General features: G+C 39.1%; 1 protein-coding gene across 1 annotated transcript in view; it reads left to right on the top strand.

The window, feature by feature from the left end:
* The window catches only part of LOC123366637 (protein eyes shut homolog), a 121,074-nt gene that overhangs the window by 86,822 nt on the left and 12,632 nt on the right, over positions 1 to 21,620 (top strand). The window contains exons 3-4 of the mRNA XM_045010284.1: positions 2,888 to 3,081; positions 6,321 to 6,384. Of these exons, the coding sequence (XP_044866219.1) occupies positions 2,888 to 3,081; positions 6,321 to 6,384 (258 nt within the window). The remainder of the gene's footprint in view (positions 1 to 2,887; positions 3,082 to 6,320; positions 6,385 to 21,620) is intronic.

The following is a 21,620-nucleotide window of genomic DNA, read 5'->3' as shown; positions in this document are numbered from 1 at the left end:
ATTCCTTAACTACCTGTTAGTTTAGTACTTGTTAGTCACCTCTCAATCTTCTTTAGAAAATAGATGGTTCAGAGATCAAGTTCTGGAAGTGATAGAATAAAGGACTCAAGGTACTGTCTCTGACCTCTCGCCAAAATTCCCTTCACTGATCCGATTTTTCAAACTTTCCATCATATATGAGCGTTCAGGTGAAAAAGCACTACTCCTGCTTTTTTTGCAGAAGCTTTTGAATACAGGAAATTGTAACATAGCAGAATACTGAACCAAGTGACAACTGCAATCGTTAAAGAACTGATCCTCTGCACTACTGAGTTCTTCCTGTGAGGATCTGGTACTTGTCCCCAGCTCTTATTTGACTCAACAAGCAGAATGGATAGAGCTATGAGGTTTGAAAGTATGCCTCACCTCCCAGTCTGTGGGTGCAGCTGCTGCCTCAGTTTCCTCACTTAAGATGGTCTGCCTTGAGCCGGTTACATGACAGACCCTTTGGCCAAATAAAAAAGACCTTCCTTTCCAGGGTAACAAAAAAGAAGACACAATTCTTTGCCTCCTCTTCCCAGGGTAAGTATTGTATGTGTGGTCTTCTGCCCTTGCCGCAAAGGAGTGAAGGGGGACTCTTCCAGTCCTTTGACATTTCCAGGCCACATCTTCCTTTCTTATTCATCCCCCTTGGTAGCAGGAATTTCCATGCCAGTACTAGTGACATGGTAGGGGTGTCTGTATTCTCCTTCTACCAGCCCTGGGACCCTAAAAGTTGAAGCACCAGTTTATTGGAAATTGCCCTATGCTACTTCTCCTTTGGGCACTTCCTATATTTATCTTACTCTTCCTAGACCTTCTCCCTGGCCCTCTCCCAGGAATCTGCAGCTCAGCCACTCTGAGGCTCAGCCATTTCCCTGGCTCCTTTTCATCCGGGCACCACCTTCCACAGACCTTTGTCAGAAGAGTCTTCCCAATAAGCAATTTCTCTCCCCCAGTCCATCCTTAATCTAGAGAACAGTATCTGTCTTCCACATACCACATACCCTTTCTCAGCAGGTTTTTCTCTCAGCCTACAATCCTTGTTTGATCTGGGATGAAACCAGTTACAGTTGAGAGCTAGCACCTCAACCCCTTTTCCTGGTCCAGCTCACCCTGTGACAAAAAATGTGTTGCCAAGACAAAAATTTAGTGACCAAAAAATCTTCCCCTCTCTGGAGGCATACAGGCCCAGATGCTCAAAGGTATTTGGGCTCCTAACAATCACTGAAATCAATGGAAGTTATGAGCCTAAATACATTTGAGGAGTTTGGCCGTAGTATCTGTTAAGGGGATGCAATGACCAAGGGGAGAATTTTCTTGAGGCAGAAGCTGGGTAGGGTCAGTATATAAACACATGCACTGGCCCACATGCAGCCCCTGAGAGAGGGAGCATGGTCTGGGACAGGAGTGGGAGCAGCTCAAGAGTACAGTTATTCTGGGTAGTGGAGCTCTACTCTTTGGGTTCCCTTTGGGAGAAATGATTGAAGACATAGTAGTGTTGTGCTGTCTACTTCAGTTATGGCATGTATGTTGATCAAAAGCACCCTGTTGTCAGATCTGTCTAAAGCCGAAGAGAAGTTAATTATGATAACCAATGAAGCCAAAGAGAGTAGGTGAGAGTAAGGCAAACATAATTAACCCTATCTCTGCAAGCTCAATTGTACTGCAAAATATTTGTTCTGGCAGCTGTTTTCTATGTAATATAAATCAAGTGGGATATTAGGTTGCTCCTGTAGGTTTCGTTGCATCACATACACACATTTGATGACTATTATATGTGTGTTAGTATGTGTTTCAGCAAATGCTACAAACAGACAGTGGGAACACAAGATAACAATTAGATGGTTGAGAATCACATGATGGGGGTTCATCATGGAACAGGTGAGTTTCCAGTGAGGTCCATCAGCGATTGGTTCTTGGCTCTACACTATTTAGCAATGACCTGGAAGAAAACATAAAATCATCACTGATAAAGTTTGCAGATGACACAAAAATCAGGGGAGTGGTAAATAATGAAGAGGTCAGGTCGCTGATCCAGATTGCTCTGAATCACTTAGTAGACTAGGCACAAACAGTAGGAGTTTTAATATGACTAAATGTAGGAACATCTAGGAACAAAGAATGTAGGCCATACTTATGGGATGGGAGACTCTATCCTGGGAGGGCATTACTCTTTAGAAGATGTAGGGGTCATGGTGGAGAGTCACATGACCAGGAGCTCCCAGTGTGAAGCTATGTCCCAAAGATCTAAGGTGATCTAAGGAATGCATAAACAGGGGACTCTCGATTAGGGTTCGAGTGGTTATTTTTACATGTATTTGGCACTGGTATAACTGCTGCTTGAATACTCTGTCCAGTTACGGTGTCCATAATTCAAGAAGAATGTTGATAAATTGGAGAAGGTTAAAAGAACAGCCATGAAGAATGATTAATTTTAGGACACATGCCTCATAGTAATAGACTGAGGGAGCTCAATGTGTTTAATTTAACAAAGAAAATGGCAAGAGTGACTTCATTACAATCTGTAAGTATCTACTTGGGGAACACATATTTAATAATGGGGTTTTAAATGTAGCAGAAAAAGGTACGATCCAATAGCTGGGAACTGAAGCTAGACAAATTCAGACTGGAAATAAGAAGTATATTTTTAACGGTGAATGTAATTAACCATTGGAACAATTTCTCCATCACTGACAATTTTTTTTCCAAAATATATGCTCTGATAATTATTTTTGGGAAGTTTTATGGCCTGTGTTGTAGAGGAGGTCAGATTAGATTATCCTAATGGTCCTTTCTGGCCTTGGTATCTTGTACGGCCAATGATCTCAGTACACCCATTGTCTAACTTTTTGCTTGTTTCATTTAGGTGCGTTTTGTGAGAAGCCCCTTGAGCCTTGTACTTCTCAACCATGCCTGAATGGGGGGATATGCCAGAATAATGAGCATGGATATGTTTGTGAATGTCTGGCTGGATTTCTTGGCCATAACTGTGAAACAGATGTCAATGAATGTTCTTCAAGGCCATGTCAGAATGGAGCTACATGCATTGATATGCCAAATGTAAGTCTAAAATTCATACAAATACACTGGACCATAAAGCCAAAACATTTAAACTCTAATAATATAACTTTTTAAATAAATTGTTCATACTGTCTAAGAATAATTCATGAAATATTTTCTATGTATGTGGTGCTTATAAGACAGAAATTTTCCTGGTTAAAAAAGGACCCCATCACTTGTACTTTTCCTATGTTTCCTATCACTTGTTTAGAGTTTAGTTAAGGAATAAACAAAATAGTTTAATTTCATTTTAATCCCTGCAAAAAAAAGCCTATATAAAACATGCTACATTTCATGTTGTTTTCTTTGTGAGTGTGGTGGTGGTTTTTTGTAATTCTTTTTTAAAAGCTGTCTTTCTAACTGCAATGTAAATTTAGGGAGAGCAGGATATGTTTTGATAATAAGAGCATATCTTGATTGGCATTATCTCAAATCTCTATGTTCTTGTTCTTTCATTAGTGTATTCATGTGAAGATTAACAATGATTTAGGAGTCAAGATATGCAAAGAAAAGTTTTAGAGCTTGTTGATCATTATAATTGTATTTTAATGTCTGTGATACACACACACACATCTACATATGTAGCTGAATAAATATCTAATGCCTATCTGTCTAAATATCCTGTACTTTTGGGGTCTGAGTCTTATATGAAATGTATAAACACATATTTGTATATTCTGTACAAACAATTACAGGGTTTCTCAAACAAGGGTTGCCGCTTGTGTAGGGAAAGCCCCTGGCGGGCCGGGCCGGTGTGTTTACCTGCCCCATCCGCAGGTCCGGCTGATCGCGGCTCCCACTGGCCGTGGATTGCTGCTCCGGGCCAAAGGAACTGCTGGAAGCGGAGCCGCAGCTTCCATTGGCCCGGAGCCACGATCCACAGCCAGTGGGAGCCATGATCGGCCGGACCTGCGGACGGGGCAGATAAACACACCGGCCCGGCCCGCCAGAGACTTTCCCTACACAAGCACTGACCCCTGTTTGAGAAACCCTGATCAATTATTTATGGGGTGCAATGCAGTAGTTTATTTTATATGTGTATATAATGATATGTACATCATATGCATAGAATCATAGAATCATAGGACTGTAAGGGATCTTGAGAGGTCATCTAGTCCAGTCCCCTGCACTCATGGCGGGACTAAGCATTATCTAGACCAGGGGTCGGCAACCTGCGGCTCCCGGCTCGCCAGGGTAAGCACCCTGGCGGGCCGGCCCGGTTTGTTTATCTGCCGCATCGGCAACTTCGGCCGATCGCGGCTCCCACTGGCCGCGGTTTGCGGTCCCAGGCCAATGCGGGAGGCAGGAAGCCGCGGCCAGAACATCCCTCGGCTCGCGCCGCTTCCTGCCTCCCGCATTGGCCTGGGACCGCGAACCGCGGCCAGTGGGAGCCGCGATCGGCCGAAGTTGCCGACGCGGCAGATAAACAAACCGGGCCGGCCCGCCAGGGTGCTTACCCTGGCGAGCCGGGAGCCGCAGGTTGCCGACCCCTGATCTAGACCATTCCTGACAGGCATTTGTCTAACCTGCTCTTAAAAATCTCCAATGACTAAACAAAACCAATTTTTTTCAATCTTCCCTCAGAGGTCATGTTTTCTAGACATTTAATCATTTTTGTCCTTCTTCTCTGGACTCTCTCCTTTTTGTCCACACCCTTCCTGAAATGTGGTGCCCAGAACTGGACAAAATACTCCAGTTGAGACCTAACCAACACAGAGTAAAGCAGAAGAATTACTTCTCGTGTTTTGCTTACAACAATCCTGCTAATACATCCCAGAATTATGTTAGCTTTTTTTGCATTACTCTGTTGACTCATGTTTAGCTTGTGGTCCACAATGACCCCCAGTTTCCTTACTGCAATACTCCTTCCTTGGCAGTCTTTTCCCATTTTGTATGTGTGCAACTGATTGTTCCTTCCCAAATGGAGTACATTTGTCCTTATTGAATTTCATCCTATTTACCATTTCTCCAGTTTGTCCAGATCATTTTGAATTTTATCCTATCCTCAAAAGCCTAGCAAGTACTCCTCCGAGCTTGTTATCGTCCACAAAAGATTAAGATCAGACTAAAGCTCTGTGCTGATGCTCCTAGAACTGACCCGTGAAGAAACAATTTTGCAAACACTGCCTACTCCCCTTGAAGAAACCAAAATCAAAACAAATGTAAATAATACCCTATTAGAAATATAAAGGTCAGAATGTCAGTACCAATACATAGTTTACTATAAAATGTCTCTTTCTCCCTACTGAGTAAATAATAGCTTACATTAATTGACAGCTGTCTTTCAAACCCACTGTCCTTCATGATGAGAGAGAGAAAAAAGTGTCAAGTATCTGAGGGGTAGCCGTGTTAGTCTGTATCCACAAAAAAAGAGGAGTTCGGTGGCACCTTAAAGACTAACAGATTTATTTGTGCATAAGCTTTCATGGGTAAAAAACTCACTTCTTTTTACCCACAAAAGCTTATGCACACATAAATCTGTTAGTCTTTAAAAAAAAAAGTGTAAGCTATTTCCTTTCATGAATTGGATGCTGCTCTTTTTGGAGTTGTTGCAACATGGTGTATAGCTTAAACCCATAGACAGAGATTTCACACATGAGCAAATTTAGAAGAAAAACTATACAAATTATAATTCTCCTTCTGCTTGAGCTAATAGTGAAATCATAATGCCAGGCAAGTTCAGGGCTGGTGCAATTCCAATTAGGAAACTCAGTCCTGGTGTAATCTGTGCTGGGAGGCATATAGGCCTGCTTCCCCTTTCTTAAATGATGACTTTAAGGGCAGGTCCATACTCACCGCGCGGGTCGACGCGGGTGAGTTCTACTTCTCCGAGTTCGAACTATTGCGTCTAATCAAGACGCGATAGTTCGAACTCCCCGCGCGCTCCGGTCGACTCCGGAACTCCACCACTGCGAACGGCGGTGGCGGAGTCGAACTTGGAGCCGCGGAGTTCGACCCCGCCGCGTCTGGATGGGTAAGTAAGTCGAACTAGGGTACTTCAAGTTCAGCTATGCTATTCGCATAGCTGAACTTGCGTACCCTAGTTCGACCCCCGCCCTTAGTGTAGACCAGGCCTAAGTTACTTGAGGCTGGGATTGACTTTTATGCTGCCTTTGTACAGTGCTTAGTATAGTTGGGCTCAAACCTAGTCGGGACTTCAACTGCAATAGAAGGAAAGAATTTCTGAATTGCCTTGAATGTGATTAATATTTTTTTTCTAATTTCTCCTTCTTCCATAGGATGTGGCATGTATCTGTCTGCCAGCGTTCACTGGCAAGCTCTGCGACAGTGTATTGAGACCATGTGAGTTATCACCCTGCTTAAATAATGCAACTTGTGTAGATCAGCAGCAGAGCTATTATTGCTGGTAAGATAAGAAATTAATTTATTTCAGTACTTCATTGCATCACTTGATGATATGCCGCTGATTGAAAAAAGAAATCCTGAGTCACAGACGACAAAGAAAACTATACATTTTCATATTAATAACTTTCCCCTATTTTCTGGTGCTGTATGATATGAGGTTTAGCAATTTTAAAATGAAATGCCTGAAAAAAATCCTAAAAGAGATCTAAAGCCATGGAAGAAGTTATAAATTGTTTCATCATGAATTCTGTAAGATAAAATAAATAAAACCTGACACACTGGAGACTAGTGAGACAATTAAATTTCAGAGATACAACTTGTGTTCAATGTGTATGATGATGATATTATCTTTCAAAAGGATAAGATGAGTATGTTCATTCCTAATTCATAGACCTACGTTAGTAGTTCTCAATTGGATCCTTTAAGCAGCATATTAAAAATAGTGCTTTATTTAAATAGGGCTATGATAAAAAAGCATCCATTTGCAAATGACAGACATGACCCAGATATATGGACCTATAATTCCAGCCATTTTAAATAGCTTTATGGCTATTTTCTCACACCATTAAGAAGTACAATTTGTACTCTTCACACTTGCTTGACTTTTATCTGGCTGCCTTAAAGTAGGTTCTGCTGAGCATTATTCAAGTGCAGTAAACAACCTCACAAATTTAGGGTATTCATAAAAGCTGAGAATTAAAAGCTGTGGTACATAAAAGCCTGAAAAGATACTACGAATGAACTTAGAATGGGCATGCACATAACAGATGTATAGTACACAATGCTTTAGTCCATCAAAAAAGATTCACAGCTGAAAAGTTAAAGATATATTTGTGGGGCTTGAATATAACTTTCCAAAAGAGGAAAAGAGAACATAATTGATACATAGTTCTTGGAAAATTTAGCAAGTTGTGATGAATGGGACACATGCTGTGTGCATTCGTTCACCAACAGCTAGTATCAAGATGCTGTTTAGAACTCACTATTTCATATACAATCCCTTACATAGTATGCCCATGTTTCTGAATCAGTGTGAATGGATGCTGGAAGCTTACATTTTAAAAAATTGAATATAAAACTGACTTATTACCAAAAGATATGCTGCCTTTTGAAAAGAATTGTCTCTATGGTTTCTTATGTGTGCTATGATCAGATTAAAAAATGTTACATGAAAAAGCAATTCTGTGTAACATAAATGTAAAGAAAAATAACAATGAGAGAGGCCCAACAGTTGAAACTATCTCCCTATAGTGAACAGATACACGTATAACGGTCAACATCTTGGCCATTACAGTAGAGCTTACATCTGGGACCTTCAGATCTAGAAGCATGCATCTCTACAGATTGAGCCAAAGAGGTGCAGCTGGAGTGTGTAACAGACTCACCTTCTTTGTGGATTGCAAACAAAGGGGGACAAATAACTCTCACTAAGTCCTCCTTTGCTTAATGTTTTGTATTTTGTCCCTGCTCTCGGCTTCATGTCCCCTTTCATGGTGCCCTGTACTCTTGGAACAAATAAAGCTTCTGTCTCTCCATCCGTTCTATGAAGGATTCTAGCTATGATGACTATGTGACTCGGTTTGGTCTATGCTGTATGCTTTTAGACTGTCATTTCTTCAAGACTGGCTTGGTACAGTTCTGTATGGTACAGTGCTGTGTAGTGACAGCAACAGAAATATATTAGATCAGGAAAACTAATCATATTTCAAGCAAGAAGATATGGATTCAGTTCACTTCAAGTTTTGAGTGAAGGTTTGGGCTTGTTCAGATTTTGTCTGAAGTACTCCATCTATCCTTAGTAATGAATGTTATACACTCTAGATTATGGTTGTGTTTAGTCAATCTACAGAATCCTAGGTGTTCTCATTCAATATATTGTTACTACCTGTTACACTATTACTTTGTGTAACAAGTAAAATAAGTGTGATACCCACTTGTCTTACACAAATACGCTATTACAGCTAATAGCTGACTTGACCATTTTGTTTCAGTTTTCTGTTTTTTGCTGTCAGTGCTTCATTTAGCTCTGCTCACACTCAAGTTGTTTTCTGCCTTTATTCATCACACTCTCAGCTTCTATCAACCTACCCCTTCTTCTCTTGGAAAGCAGCTGTTTTCTATTCTAAACATATAACCAAACAGGCTCAATTTAATTTTCTTCACTTCAGCTATGATATATGACTACCTTGTATCCTAATTCCATCCTTTCGGTCTTTATATCACATAGAACTTTACACTAAGAATCTAATAGTAGTATTTTTTCTTAAATGTCCAAATTTAAAGTGAATTCAAATAGTCAGTGAACAAGGGTATCCATCACAATAGATTGTGATTATTTACTTTGTATCTGCTTTTATTTTCCATGTTATCCAGGACAATAAAAAGTCACAAATATAGGCAAGAATGTTTTGATAATATTTGTTTCATTACTGTAATCTTTCCAACTTTATGGCCAATTTTCTTGCTGTCTGTTTATTTACACTTCCTTTGTCTCATATTGGCTTGCCTGTTTGAAAGCCTGCATCACTAAGTAAATTGGGCAAATAGAGAAATTGCAAGAGGCAGCTTTAAAAATAGGTCTAATTAGTTAACCTATGGCAGTTTTGTAAAATAACTAGGCCAATTATATTGACCAAATGATGCTGTGCAGCTTCTAGGCCAATTAAATTGACCAAAGGAAGCTGTGCAGCTCTCACCTAATCTAAGATCATAATTGGAAGCAAATCAATAAAATAAGTTCTATAATAGGACTGTTCTTTGAAAATAAATCTCTGTTACAAAAATAATTGCTGGTAAAGGTACACATGGCAATCTGGTTCAATCTTAAATGTAATACCTTTCAGTGCTGACAAATTAAAAGGAAGGGGAAAAAAGTTCACTGGTTGTCATTTAGACTTCAGCCTTGGATAGTTACCACATAGTGATATTTACTTTTCCCCTTTTGGTTAGAAGGGAATGTAAATAGTAACTATGTAGTATGTTATAGAACAAGTGGAGTGAATGCACCCAAACATTTTACAAACCTCTTTGTAGACACAAAAACTAGACTGGAAATCTGATAAGGACAGACTTTTTTGCCAGAGTTCCAGATCTTGATGTTTGAAATACTGTAATATGTAATATGGAGGGTTTGTTTGTTTTGATAGTGATGTTTTTATTTTATTATTGTCAGTTGTTTTTTTTTCTGAGGAGAGGGGAAGGTTTTGGGTAGAACTTTATTTGGACAGGCTTCCCCTTTATGCAAAAATCCTACTGAGGCACAGCCAAGGAGAAGTGGCGACAAAGATGGCTCTAGGCACGTTTACTGTTTCCAGATTCTGGTCTATACCAGGAAGCAAAGTGTCTCCAGTATAACTCAGAGCAGTTTCCTAACTTCTGACTATGGATTGCTTTGCAGCCCAGAATCGCAGACGCATTCTTCATTTCAGCCATTCTGTCATTGCCTGCATATATTCCCTCCCACCCCTGCCATACTTTGTCACCAGGAGCTGCTGCTAAGCATGTGTACAAATGCTTGCAGGAGTGGATTTGCTAGGAATTACATATACATTAAAGGCAGAATATCACTCTTGCCACTTAAGAAAGTTTTGATAACCAGGCTTTTATATATTGCACACTGATAATTTGAGCCAGATATGCAATTCTTAAATATTTACTTGTTCTGCAATATTTGGCTGTCTCTCTTGAACAATGCTAACTTAATATGAATTTAAGTCTCATCCTTTTTCAATATGGAAGGGCTTTTAAAAAAAACTGGCAGGACTGATGAGAAAACGACTTTACCTTACTAGTGACAAGTACTGACAGTGAGCCAGAAGAACTTCACAGAGCTTCCTATACCATGACAGAACTAACCATTCCTTCATTGTCATAAAATGGAGCTAACAAACTGCCTCAGAGCAGAATGCTAGTTTCCTTCTTAAAAGAAAATCTATAATTATAAATAAACAAACACAACAGCAGTCATTCCAATATCCTCTGCAGAGGATCCCCACATTTTCTTCAGATTCAGGTTTCTCATTATTGACTATTGTACGCTAATCATCAGTGTATAATGACTGTGTTGACTCTTCTAAATCTCATTTGTCATTCTTTTTTCCCACTACTCAGTAATATACTCATCCATTCTAAAAGCCTTCCAAATGTGTATATATAGTTTACTGTTAAATATCAGCTTAGCTCAAGGTTTATTTTATACAGAAGTACCCAGAATATATTAAGCTCTGATTTAAAAAATGCATTTATTTTAATGAATGATTTTTTTTAATTCTGTGCAGAAGTGAAAATATCCAGAATCAAATATCCAGAATCAAACAACTGATTATTAGTTCCTTGGAAACATGTTTTATATATTGTTTTTTAAATAACACATAAGGTCTGCTTAGTTACAGGAAGAACATTATTTAATAGAATTATGGAACCTAATTAAATGCAATTAACTTTAAAATCTGAGTCTTCTAAAATACACTGGTGTATTTGCAGCTGCATGCCAGGATTCACTGGGAAGAACTGTGAGGAAGTAATTGACTACTGCAGGCTGCTCAGCATCAACTGTCTGAATGAAGGATTGTGTCTCAATATAATTGGAGGATTCAGTGTAAGTAATTTAATATATGGTAAACTAATTCAGTACTTCAAAATATAAAAGCTTCAGCCAACCTGAACTTGAAAGTATTTATTATTCTAGAGAGAGAGGAGAAACATATATTTATGTGTTTGTTATTTATTTAAATCAATAATTCAAGAAGGATTAACTCTAATAATATGGATTTCTTTTATCACTTTGCTACTGGGATTATGTTTTGGGCTGTATCAAGTAAATGGACTTGACATTATTTTTATTGTAAAAAAATATATAGATAGATAATTGTGATCTAGTGTTGTAAAGTCACACATATAATAGTCACATTTGCACTGTAGCCTTTTCAAAAATAACAAAAGAATAATGTAGGGGTTTTGGTTTTTTTTACCTAAAGTGAGGCAAAATTTAATCACAAAGAATCACTTATTAGTTGAACAACTTTTTCATTATTAGCATTTAATATAAATGTTGAGGTGTAATAGTTAAACTGTATTGTGAAGACTTTGTTCATAACTTAGATTAAAGCCACAATTCTGTATGCCTTGACACTGATGAGATTTTCAATTGCACCAAGCTTGTGTTGGCCATAGCTCAGAAGAGGGGAGAGAAAGGTGTCTTTAAGGCACTTTTTCATTACACTTTACCATAGGGCCGTGAGAGACCTCATTTGGAGCAGATTAGAGACTGCTCTAAGTAACCCTAAATATTTTTTTCAAATTGGGCAGGTGGTGTAAGTTATAAAGCTGTATATGAGGAACAGGGAAGGGAATGTGGAAATGCCCCTCTCCCCAACATCACCTTCAGGGAATGCAGCCCTATGATAGTTTCCCAAAAACAGTAGTGGTAGCACCAAGATACTAGGTGAGATTTTATTCCTCATTCCACTGCTGCTTCCAAAGGGTGGAGCCAGGTGGAAGTGAGAGCTTCAAACAATATCTCTTCAACAACAATGTTGAGAAGAGGATTGAAAAGTTTAAAAAGGTAAGCAGATGGAAGAGTTCTGTCTCTTCTTACTGGGTACTTCTTTCTAAGGAAGGTCTCAAGAGACCTAGGAACATCTCAGATCCTATGTCACATGTCACTTTATCTTAAACGGTAGTAATTCTCCTAAATTTCTCAAAATAATTTCTTCTCCAAAACTGATTTAACAAAGACTTTCATTAAATATAATGTGGCTCACAATTTCTGGTTTCACTCAGGGTTTCTGGATACTTCCAGTGGGATCTCTGCTGTTCATTCTATTCCAATGCAATTCATATCAAAATAACCCTTGTATTTACCTTTGTACTCACTCCAAACCTCATTTGTCTCTTTCACTCCCAAAAGGCTGAGTAGGAACTGAAATCTTCTCCCCAGTGGTTCCCAATTCGCCATCTGAGAATGAGTGGATAGCATACCAGAGGTGACGTGTGTGTGGGGAGGGGTGGGGGGTGGCGGAAGGCACATGAGGCATCACATCCGGCCTCCCACCCTCTCCCCCCGATTTGCTGCTTGGCTTGTACTGTGCATTCTCACATAGATTGAGCATGCTCAGTAACACTGCAGAAGCTGGCTGCTCTCACTTGCACCTCTCCCACCATCAGTAGTCTCTTCTTGGGCCTCTTGTACAGATGTTCATGGTGATGGAAGCAAATTTTTAAAACTCCAAGTATTACTCATTTCCTCTCCCATTTCTCACCCCATCTCCACTTTTTCAGTTCTTCCATCCTTTTTCTCCACTACCCAGCCTTCATAAAATCCCTCTGCTAGCACATCCTGGAGCCATTCCAAGTCCCTGAAAAGACATGAGCCATGTCTCCGCTAGGAAATTGTGCCAGGTTAAAAAATTGTGTTAGTGCCAGGGTGCCCAACCTACCGCCCATGGGCTGTAGATGACCCACCAAAGCTTTTCATAAGGCCTGTGATGGGGCTTGGGCTATCAGTCCTGAGGTGGAAAATCTGTTTGGCCCACACAAGATTGTGCTTAGGTTTATGTGGCTCTCCTGTGTAATAAGGTTGGTCACCACTGTGTTGGAGTGTTTTTTAACTAACATGATGTTGAACAATACTGATGCCCAAATCCTCAGATCTTTAAGCTCCTAACTTCCATTGATTTGAGTGGAAGTTAGGAGGATAATACCTTTGAGGATCTTGGCCTTAGTGCTTAATAGACACATGGATAAGTCATGTTTAAAAATGGATTAGCTAAGCTTAACCATAACCAGCCAACACATTTAAAACATGATAATGTCCATCAACACTATGGGTTAAATGTTATTAAACATTGTCGGAGAAAAACTCAGTTCTCGCTTTTTCGTTTGGGTGCAGCAAAATCAAATACTTTATTATTTCTCCAGTAATTACAATGGAGGAAGAGAGTGCCATAGGACACAGGGTCGCCCCAGTCCTGGACAGGTCTCTCAACTGGTAAACAATTACAGCAAGCCTTTATACTTTTGTTACAGACAATAACTAGCAATAATACAGACAATAGAGAGCAACAACTACATTTTGTTTATACATAAGCCATTCTGCTATCTTGTTTGTCTCACTCCTAAGAAAAAGCAAGCCTGCATATTTGGTTATCAGTTACAAGGTCGTAATAACTTTGTACACAGTTCTTTCCCTATGTCTCACACTATCCTTGCTTCTACAAATCTCACGTCATTAGGGTCACAGCTAGCCTAACTCTTGCTAACTGTCTGACATGCATTAAAATTCCCTTCAAATCCTTGTTAATTCTTTCCCTGCTTCCACAACATCATTAGTAAAAAAATGTGAGTTAATACAATTTTAACATAATGGTAGGGATACCTCTCTCAAATGTATCACATACTTGAAAAAAACACAGCAGCCAAGCTAAGTCACTCTTGGCACTGTGATACCCATCCCCTTAAAATGTCCTTAGCTTTAAAAAAAATCTTCATTGAGTACGCTATATTTAAAATGGCCCTGAAACACAGAATAGGTGAGTGGGAATCACATATCTCACTCTCCATTCACTATAATGAGAATCTGTCTCTTAATCATGATAACAGATTAACAAAACAGAAATATGGAATCCAGTCTTCTTCCTGCTATAGTAAACATAGGAAGAAACAGTGTGCAATGACTTTAAAGGTTTGTTGTTGTTTTTTTTGTCTACTGATGAATTTATCTACATAGTAGAAATAGTGTTGCAACAGAAATAAGGCAGGAACACAGCTTTTCTCTCCTTTCAACTGTTTATTTCCCATGTCCGTTTACATCTGACAATAAAATGAATTACAATATAAAGATTAGAATATAAAAGTGGCTTAACTCATCAAAGTGAATACTATTCATGGTAGAAGTGCAGACATCAAAGTGAATACTAAGCAAACATCAAGAGAAAAGAAAAAAGAAAAAGAAAACTTTAATTTAAAAAATATATAAGCAAACATATGCCCAAAGGTACATGTTTTCATATGACAGTCCTAGAAAATATGCTTTCAGGACCAATATAACAACACAGGGTATATGGAATGAGAAAATGATGAAACTTTCAAAACAGATGCAACTAAATGAGCTGGCACAACAAAGGTTGAAATTCTTTGTTTAAACTTTAATGCTTGGGATACAGTACATGCCTGGAAAACAACATGACATGCCTTGGGGATTGACAGATAATGCTGGTAAGACAAAGTGAGGGAAGTGTGAAGAAGAGGATTAAAGAATTTGGCACAAATTACTGGCATTTCTGTTGAGTGTGAATATTGTGCTGAAACATTGGTACATGAACACACACAACCGAGGATTAAAAATCCTAGTCCTTTCCTTTGAATATCAGTTTCTGGTGTGGAATTTTTATATGAAAGGGTAAGCAGCTGTACATACCAGCTTTCAGGGTTTCTTTCTCTTTGTATTATCCATAGGCATTTATGAATGCTGTTCAGCAATCTTTTGTTTATGGACTTTCTCAACCTTGCTTCCCTTTCTTCTCCAGATGGTATCTATTCATTGAGTAATCAACACACAATATATTGTAAAATATATTAATAATAGTAAGAGATACTTTTGATGTGTGCTCAATTACATATATTTTAAAGACACGGAGCCCTCGTGACACATGCAATCTACAGTATATATTTAAAAGAAAATTATATGTATTTTAAAATAAATCTCTCTGAAGATTATATTTATTTACTTACACTGCTCTATTACACTGAGTAAAGGGCAGTACTTAGCTCTACTAGCTGAGGAGGAGATGAGGAAAGGAAACTCCAAGAAACTCACAATTTACTCCATGCTTCTCCAGGACTTGCTACATGTCTACACCAAGAGTAAACAACTTTCCTCTCCTTGCTTTCTCAGATCTGATGGCTGCCACGTAGGCTAAGGCTCTTCTTATTGATGTGGGATGCAAACAGTAAAGAATTAAAGGATGGTAACTTAATTAATGCCAATCAGCATAGTTTTACGAAAAATAGGGCATGTCAAAATTGATTTAGTGGGGTTTTATTTATTTGTTGTCTTTTTGATGAGCTTGGTTATGTTGGCAGGCTGGCCAAAAAAATCTGGTCGAAACAGTTTTCCATTGGAATTTGATGATTCGTTGAACTAGAAACATTTTGCAGCACTGGTTCACTTTCAATGATGTTCCAAAAGGGAACACTGCATGCTACGCAGTTTTCAAAAACTGCTTGATTTCTTTCCAGTTCAACCATGCACCTCTTTGGCAGCCCACCTGCCAGACTGCCTCACATTCAGGGAGCCGAAGGCTTTCAGAAAACACATCTCCAGGGATACCCACTGAGCAGGCTGCCCCAGAGCTGGAACTCCATTCCATTTTGGGAATTTTGAAATGTTTGGTTTTCATTCCAAATCAGAACCAAATCAAATTTCAAAATATTGAAATCCTCCACACAACAGAATTACCTTTCTCTGGCCTGCTCAAGTTTTGAGCTAATATGCTTAGACTTTTGTAGGGCATTTGGCTTGATGTTCTAATTTAAAAACAAATAAATTCATTTAAAAAAAGCACTGTACAAAATCATTGTAGCCAATATTAAATGGATTAAAAACGAATTAACTGATATTAAAGGAATTGTAAATGTGGAAAAAGGAATGTGTAAATGTGGAAAAAGGAATTGTAAATGTGGAATCATCATTCTAAGTGGGTATTTCCAGTGGGATCCCTCAGGGATCTATCCTTTGTCCCAGTGCTAGTCAATATTTTTATCAATTATCTGGAAGAAAATATAAAATCATTGCTGGTAAAATTTGCAGATGACACAAAAATGGACGGAGTGATAAATAATCACAGGGACATGTCAGTTATGCAGATAGACCTGGACTGCTTGGTAAGGCTGGCTAACTTAAACATGCACTTCAGTACACACAAATACAAAAACATACATCTAGGAATAAAGAATGTAAGTCACACTTACAAGGTGAGAGAATATCTTTTGCTAGTCACTGATGATAAGAAGGACTTTAAGGTCATGGTAGATAATCAATTGAACTTGAGCTCCCAGTGTGATGCTGTAGATTAGAGGGCAAACATGATCCTTGGAGATATATATATATATAAGCAGAAGAATATCAAGTAGCAGCAGGAAGGTGGAATTACCCACAAATACAGCACCAGTGAGACCATTCTTGGAATACTGTGTCCAATTCTGGTATCTACTGTTATAAAGGATGTTAAACTCGAAAGAATTTAGAAAAGATTCAAGGCCTGGAAAACATGTATTATAATGAAAGACTTAAGAAGCTCTATCTATTTAGAACCCACTTCAATGCATCTGACGAAGTGGGTTATAGCCCACAAAAGTTTATGCCCAAATAAATTTGTTAGTCTCTAAGGTGCACAAGGACTCCTCGTTGTTTTTGCTGATACAGACTATCATGGCTACCACTCTGAAACCTATCTATTTAGTTTATCCAAGAGAAGTTTAAAAGATGACTTGATCACAGCCTACAAGGGGAAGAGATTTCATACAGTGAGATGGCTTTTTAATCTAGCAGAAAAAGGCATAATAAGATACAGTGGTTGGAAGCTGAAGCAAGAAAAATTCAGGCTAGAAATAAAGCGTAGATTATATGTGAGGGTAATTAACCATAGGACCAGTTAATCTAGGAATGTTTCTCCACCACTTGAAGTCTTTAAATCAAAACTAGGTGTCTTTCTAGAAGATATGCTTTATCTCAAACAGAAGGTATAGGTTTGATACAGAAATTTCTGGGTGAGGTTATGTGGTGCATAGTATGCAAAAGATCAGACTGGATGGTCATAATGATCCCGTCTAGTCTTAAAAAACCTATGAATCTGTGATTCTTGTTCCCTGTCTATTCATTTATCACCTGCCTGCTGTGGTTGAGTGTTCAGCCTTGCCATAATATATTTTTTTCTTTTTTAATGGACATTATATATGGCATGAGTTCTCAACCAGGGGGACACAACATCCATGGAGGTTGCAAACAGGTCCAGGAAAGTCACAAATAGCTTACCTTTGATTATAGCTAGACTGTAAGAGAGAGCCTGAAACCTTTTTCTATTGTAACACAGGGTCACTGTGTGTGGAAAAAGCTGAGGATCACTGCTATATCATATGACTTAAAAGTAAGATAAAAGCTATTATCTATTTTGGGGGTGGAAAAGAGCTTTAATTTTACTGTCAATGAATATTTGAAGAAATATTCACTGCCCCAAAATATTTGACATAAACCTTGGAATATCAAATCTGTTGTATCTCTGAAGTAGTATTTAATAAGTTGAGCCCTGAAAAGTGTATGAGAGGATGACTTATCTACTGACACAGTAAAATACTGAAAAAAGTAACCAGTTTATTATTAACACACACATTAAGAGGAGTGCAATACATTAGATGTAATTTGAAATTATTTAAAACATCAACAAGACTCCTGCATTTTTATAAGATTTAGGCACACATGAGCCCATCAGTTTTCAAAGGAAAAATCACAGGAACAGAATTTTTGAAAGTACTTAATTGTGGGTGGCCAAAAACTGCTGAAGTAATCTCAGCAAGCAAGTGCTAAAAGCATTGCACAGAGTTCTGCACAGCTGCTTGTTCCATGCACCACTGACTGTTCCATTAGCATTTTCAAAAACCTTAGGTAATAGAACATGGTGTGAAGCAGGTGAAATCAGGGGCTCCAGGCCAGTGTAGCAAAGTCAGGTCACAGTAGGCTCCACAACTGTCTTGCATCTGATGTATAACTTCAGGCTATCTTGAATGTGACCAAAGTCTGCCTCTATTGTGGATCAATTGGCCAATACTACCTGTGGAGAGGAGAATAGGAGCTGCAGTCTGTATTATAGGTTACTGCTGACAATAGCAGCACTGCAGAATAATTCCATTGGTGCTGCACAGTCAGATGGGAAAAGGATTACATCCTCCTGGGAGGACATAGACCATCACTGTATAAACTGTTTACTTGTGCTTTACACAGGGGCCAGGGATTAGGCATCTATTCTGTCATCTAGTTCCTAGAATATAAAGCTTAGGCTCAAAAATTTCCTCAGTTTGAGAAATTTGGATTGAACATGGATCAGTTGAACAGATGAACTATTGGACAAATGGCACATAAACTTTAAAGATCTTTCACTTTCACAAAGTCCTGCTGTGTTAAATTGTACCAGTTAGTATTGATTTGCCAATCATTGACACTGAATCTGCTGCTGATGTATTTCTTTCTATTATTTGATAGCTGCAATGTTAGGACTGCCTACACCCTGATCAGTTTAATTGCTGCTGAATTTGTGAAGAAACTTGACATTACTACATTTTTTTCTTATCTTCTTTTACACATTTTCATGTATTACTATGGTACTTTGGTCACTTGTTTCCTAATCAGTGGTTCACCAACATGATATTATTCTTACCAAATACTATACTTATTAAATGGCAAAATCTAAAGGTTCCAGTCCCTTGTCAATTTCAGCAGAACTCTACACTAGAATAATATTCTATTTATATCACTGTTAAAATACAATTAAGCTGTTTCTTGCTGTTTTCTTTCACATATTTGCAAAAAATAAATATCCTCTTAGCTAAATAAGGATCTGCAGTCACACAATTACCATGATTTTGACGATGGAGTGAGTGAGGATATGAAAACTAACTTATCTGTAACACTTTAACTGCCACATATTTCCCAGTGGCAGGGTTTTGTTATTCTTTTTTTAACGGTTTCCTTAATGTTGAATTTACAACTATGATGCTGGCAGATCAGGTACCAGCTCTTGCCAAGGCTTTAGGCCTCAGCTGACCACTGACAATTTCACTGCTGGAAACCAGTCCAGCTCACCTGTGCATTAGTAAGGTTAATATGGGTATTAGACTTATAACAATGTGTCTAGTGTGTAGATTTTATGAAATTCTTATAAACTGCTACATGTATTAATGCTACTAAAGTCTGTATCCCATGCTATAAGATAATACTTAAATTTTTGCTATGTGGCTGTAAAATGTTTCTTCTGAACTATGTAACTCACCAAACAAGAAAAAAACTTTAACTACAGCAAAATGCTAAATCGTTATGAAAGATATTATCTCTTGCCCATCAGGAAGGTCTAACAAAACTAAATGGACCATTTTGGGACATCATAATACATCATTAACGATCTGGAGGATGGTGTGGACTGCACCCTTAGCAAGTTTGCAGATGACACTAAACTGGGAGGAGTGGTTGATACGCTGGAGGGTAGGGATAGGATACAGAGGGACCTAGACAAATTAGAGGATTGGGCCAAAAGAAATATGATGAGGTTCAACAAGGACAAGTGCAGAGTCCTGCACTTAGGACGGAAGAATCCCATGCACTGCTACAGACTAGGGACCGAATGGCTGGGTAGCAGTTCTGCAGAAAAGGACCTAGGGGTTACGGTGGACAAAAAGCTGAATATGAGTCAACAGTGTGCCCTTGTTGCCAAGAAGGCTAATGGCATTTTGGGTTGTATAAGTAGGGGCATTTCCAGCAGATCAAGGGATGTGATCATCCCCCTTTACTCAGCACTGGTGAGGCCTCATTTGGAGTACTGTGTCCAGTTTTGGGCCCCACACTACAAGAAGGATGTGGATAAATTGGAGAGAGTCCAGCGGAGGGCAACAAAAATGATTAGGGGGCTGGAGCACATGACTTATGAGGAGAGGCTGAGGGAACTGGGATTGTTTAGTCTGCAGAAGAGAAGAATGAGGGGGGATTTGATAGCTGCTTTCAACTACCTGAAAGGGGGTTCCAAAGAGGATGGATCTAGACTGTTCTCAGTGGTAGAAGATGACAGAACAAGGAGTAATGGTCTCAAGTTGCAGAGGGGGAGGTTTAGGTTGGATATTAGGAAAAACTTTTTCACTAGTAGGGTGGTGAAGAACTGGAATGGGTTACCTAGGGAGGTAGTGGAATCTCCTTCCTTAGAGGTTTTTAAGGTCAGGCTTGACAAAGCCCTGGCTGGGATGATTTAGTTGGGTTTGGTCCTGCTTTGAGCAGGGTGTTGGACTAGATGACCTCCTGAGGTCCCTTCCAACCCTGAGATTCTATGATTCTATGATTCTATGACTTTACTAATCGCCCCTGCACAGGCTATGTGCAAAAGAGCTTGTCCCATCAGCTTGAATTCTGGAAGGAAGAAAGATAGCTGAGATGAAAATATTTCACCTTTGCTGTTTGGACTCTCACAAGGTGGGAGCTACAAAACAGAAGCAGAAATTGCCAGTGTCAAACTGGGTTAGCCCTAAGAGACATTCAGTGCTGACTGATTACTACAACTCTGTCATCTTTTGGAAACATAGATTCTAACACATTTGTGTGTATATGTTTTCCTGCTTTAACCTATAAATAACTCTCTCATTTCTCTTTCCTAGTTAATGAATCCTTAGTTAGTTTACTAGAGGATTGACTACAAGAGTTGTCTTTGGTGTGAGATCTGAAATAGTGATTGACCTGGGATAAGTGACTGGTCTTATGGGACTGGAAGCAACCTGAATCTATTGTGATCTTTGGTGTATAGCAACCAACTATCACTGGGTGAGCTGGCCTGGGTGGCAATATAGACTGGACTGCACAAGGGCACTGTCTGTGACTACGTGATAAGAGTGTTATAGTGCTTCAGGAATTCACATCTGATACTGGGTTAGTGAAATCTAATTATACAACCAGTCTGGGGTGCCTGCCATGCTTCTTGACAGTCTGCCCTGAAGCTGGCACTCACAGTCATGAACCATTCCAGACAGCGTGACAACAACCTCACGGCCAAATGATGGCTGACCTTGCACAGGTGTGTTAGATGGACTTGAAGTTGCACCCCGACATGGGCAGCCATAATTTAGTCACCTGGTCAAGGTGAGCAGAAAATGGGAGAGGCAACTAGCACAGCTACTCCCTGTGTTCTGGTGGAACGAGTGGATGCAGGGAGATAGCTCACTACCTCTCTCCCAGGTGTAACAAAAGCTCATTCCTAGTATGTTCCCTCTAGCACCACCATGTTGCACATGAGTTGCTATCTATCATCCTGCATCAAGTTATCTTGTGTCCAGCACTGTTTTATCAGTTCTCCTTCTTCCCTCCCTCAGCAAACCAGTGCTTCATTGATGGAATAATAAAATAATAATAATAATAATAATAATAATAC

The sequence above is a fragment of the Mauremys mutica genome, chromosome 3 (genome assembly GCF_020497125.1).
Source record: "Mauremys mutica isolate MM-2020 ecotype Southern chromosome 3, ASM2049712v1, whole genome shotgun sequence".
Classification (NCBI taxonomy): Eukaryota; Metazoa; Chordata; order Testudines; family Geoemydidae; genus Mauremys; species Mauremys mutica.
The sequence above is the reverse complement of the archived record's forward strand: the minus strand, read 5'-3'. Positions and strand labels throughout refer to the sequence as shown.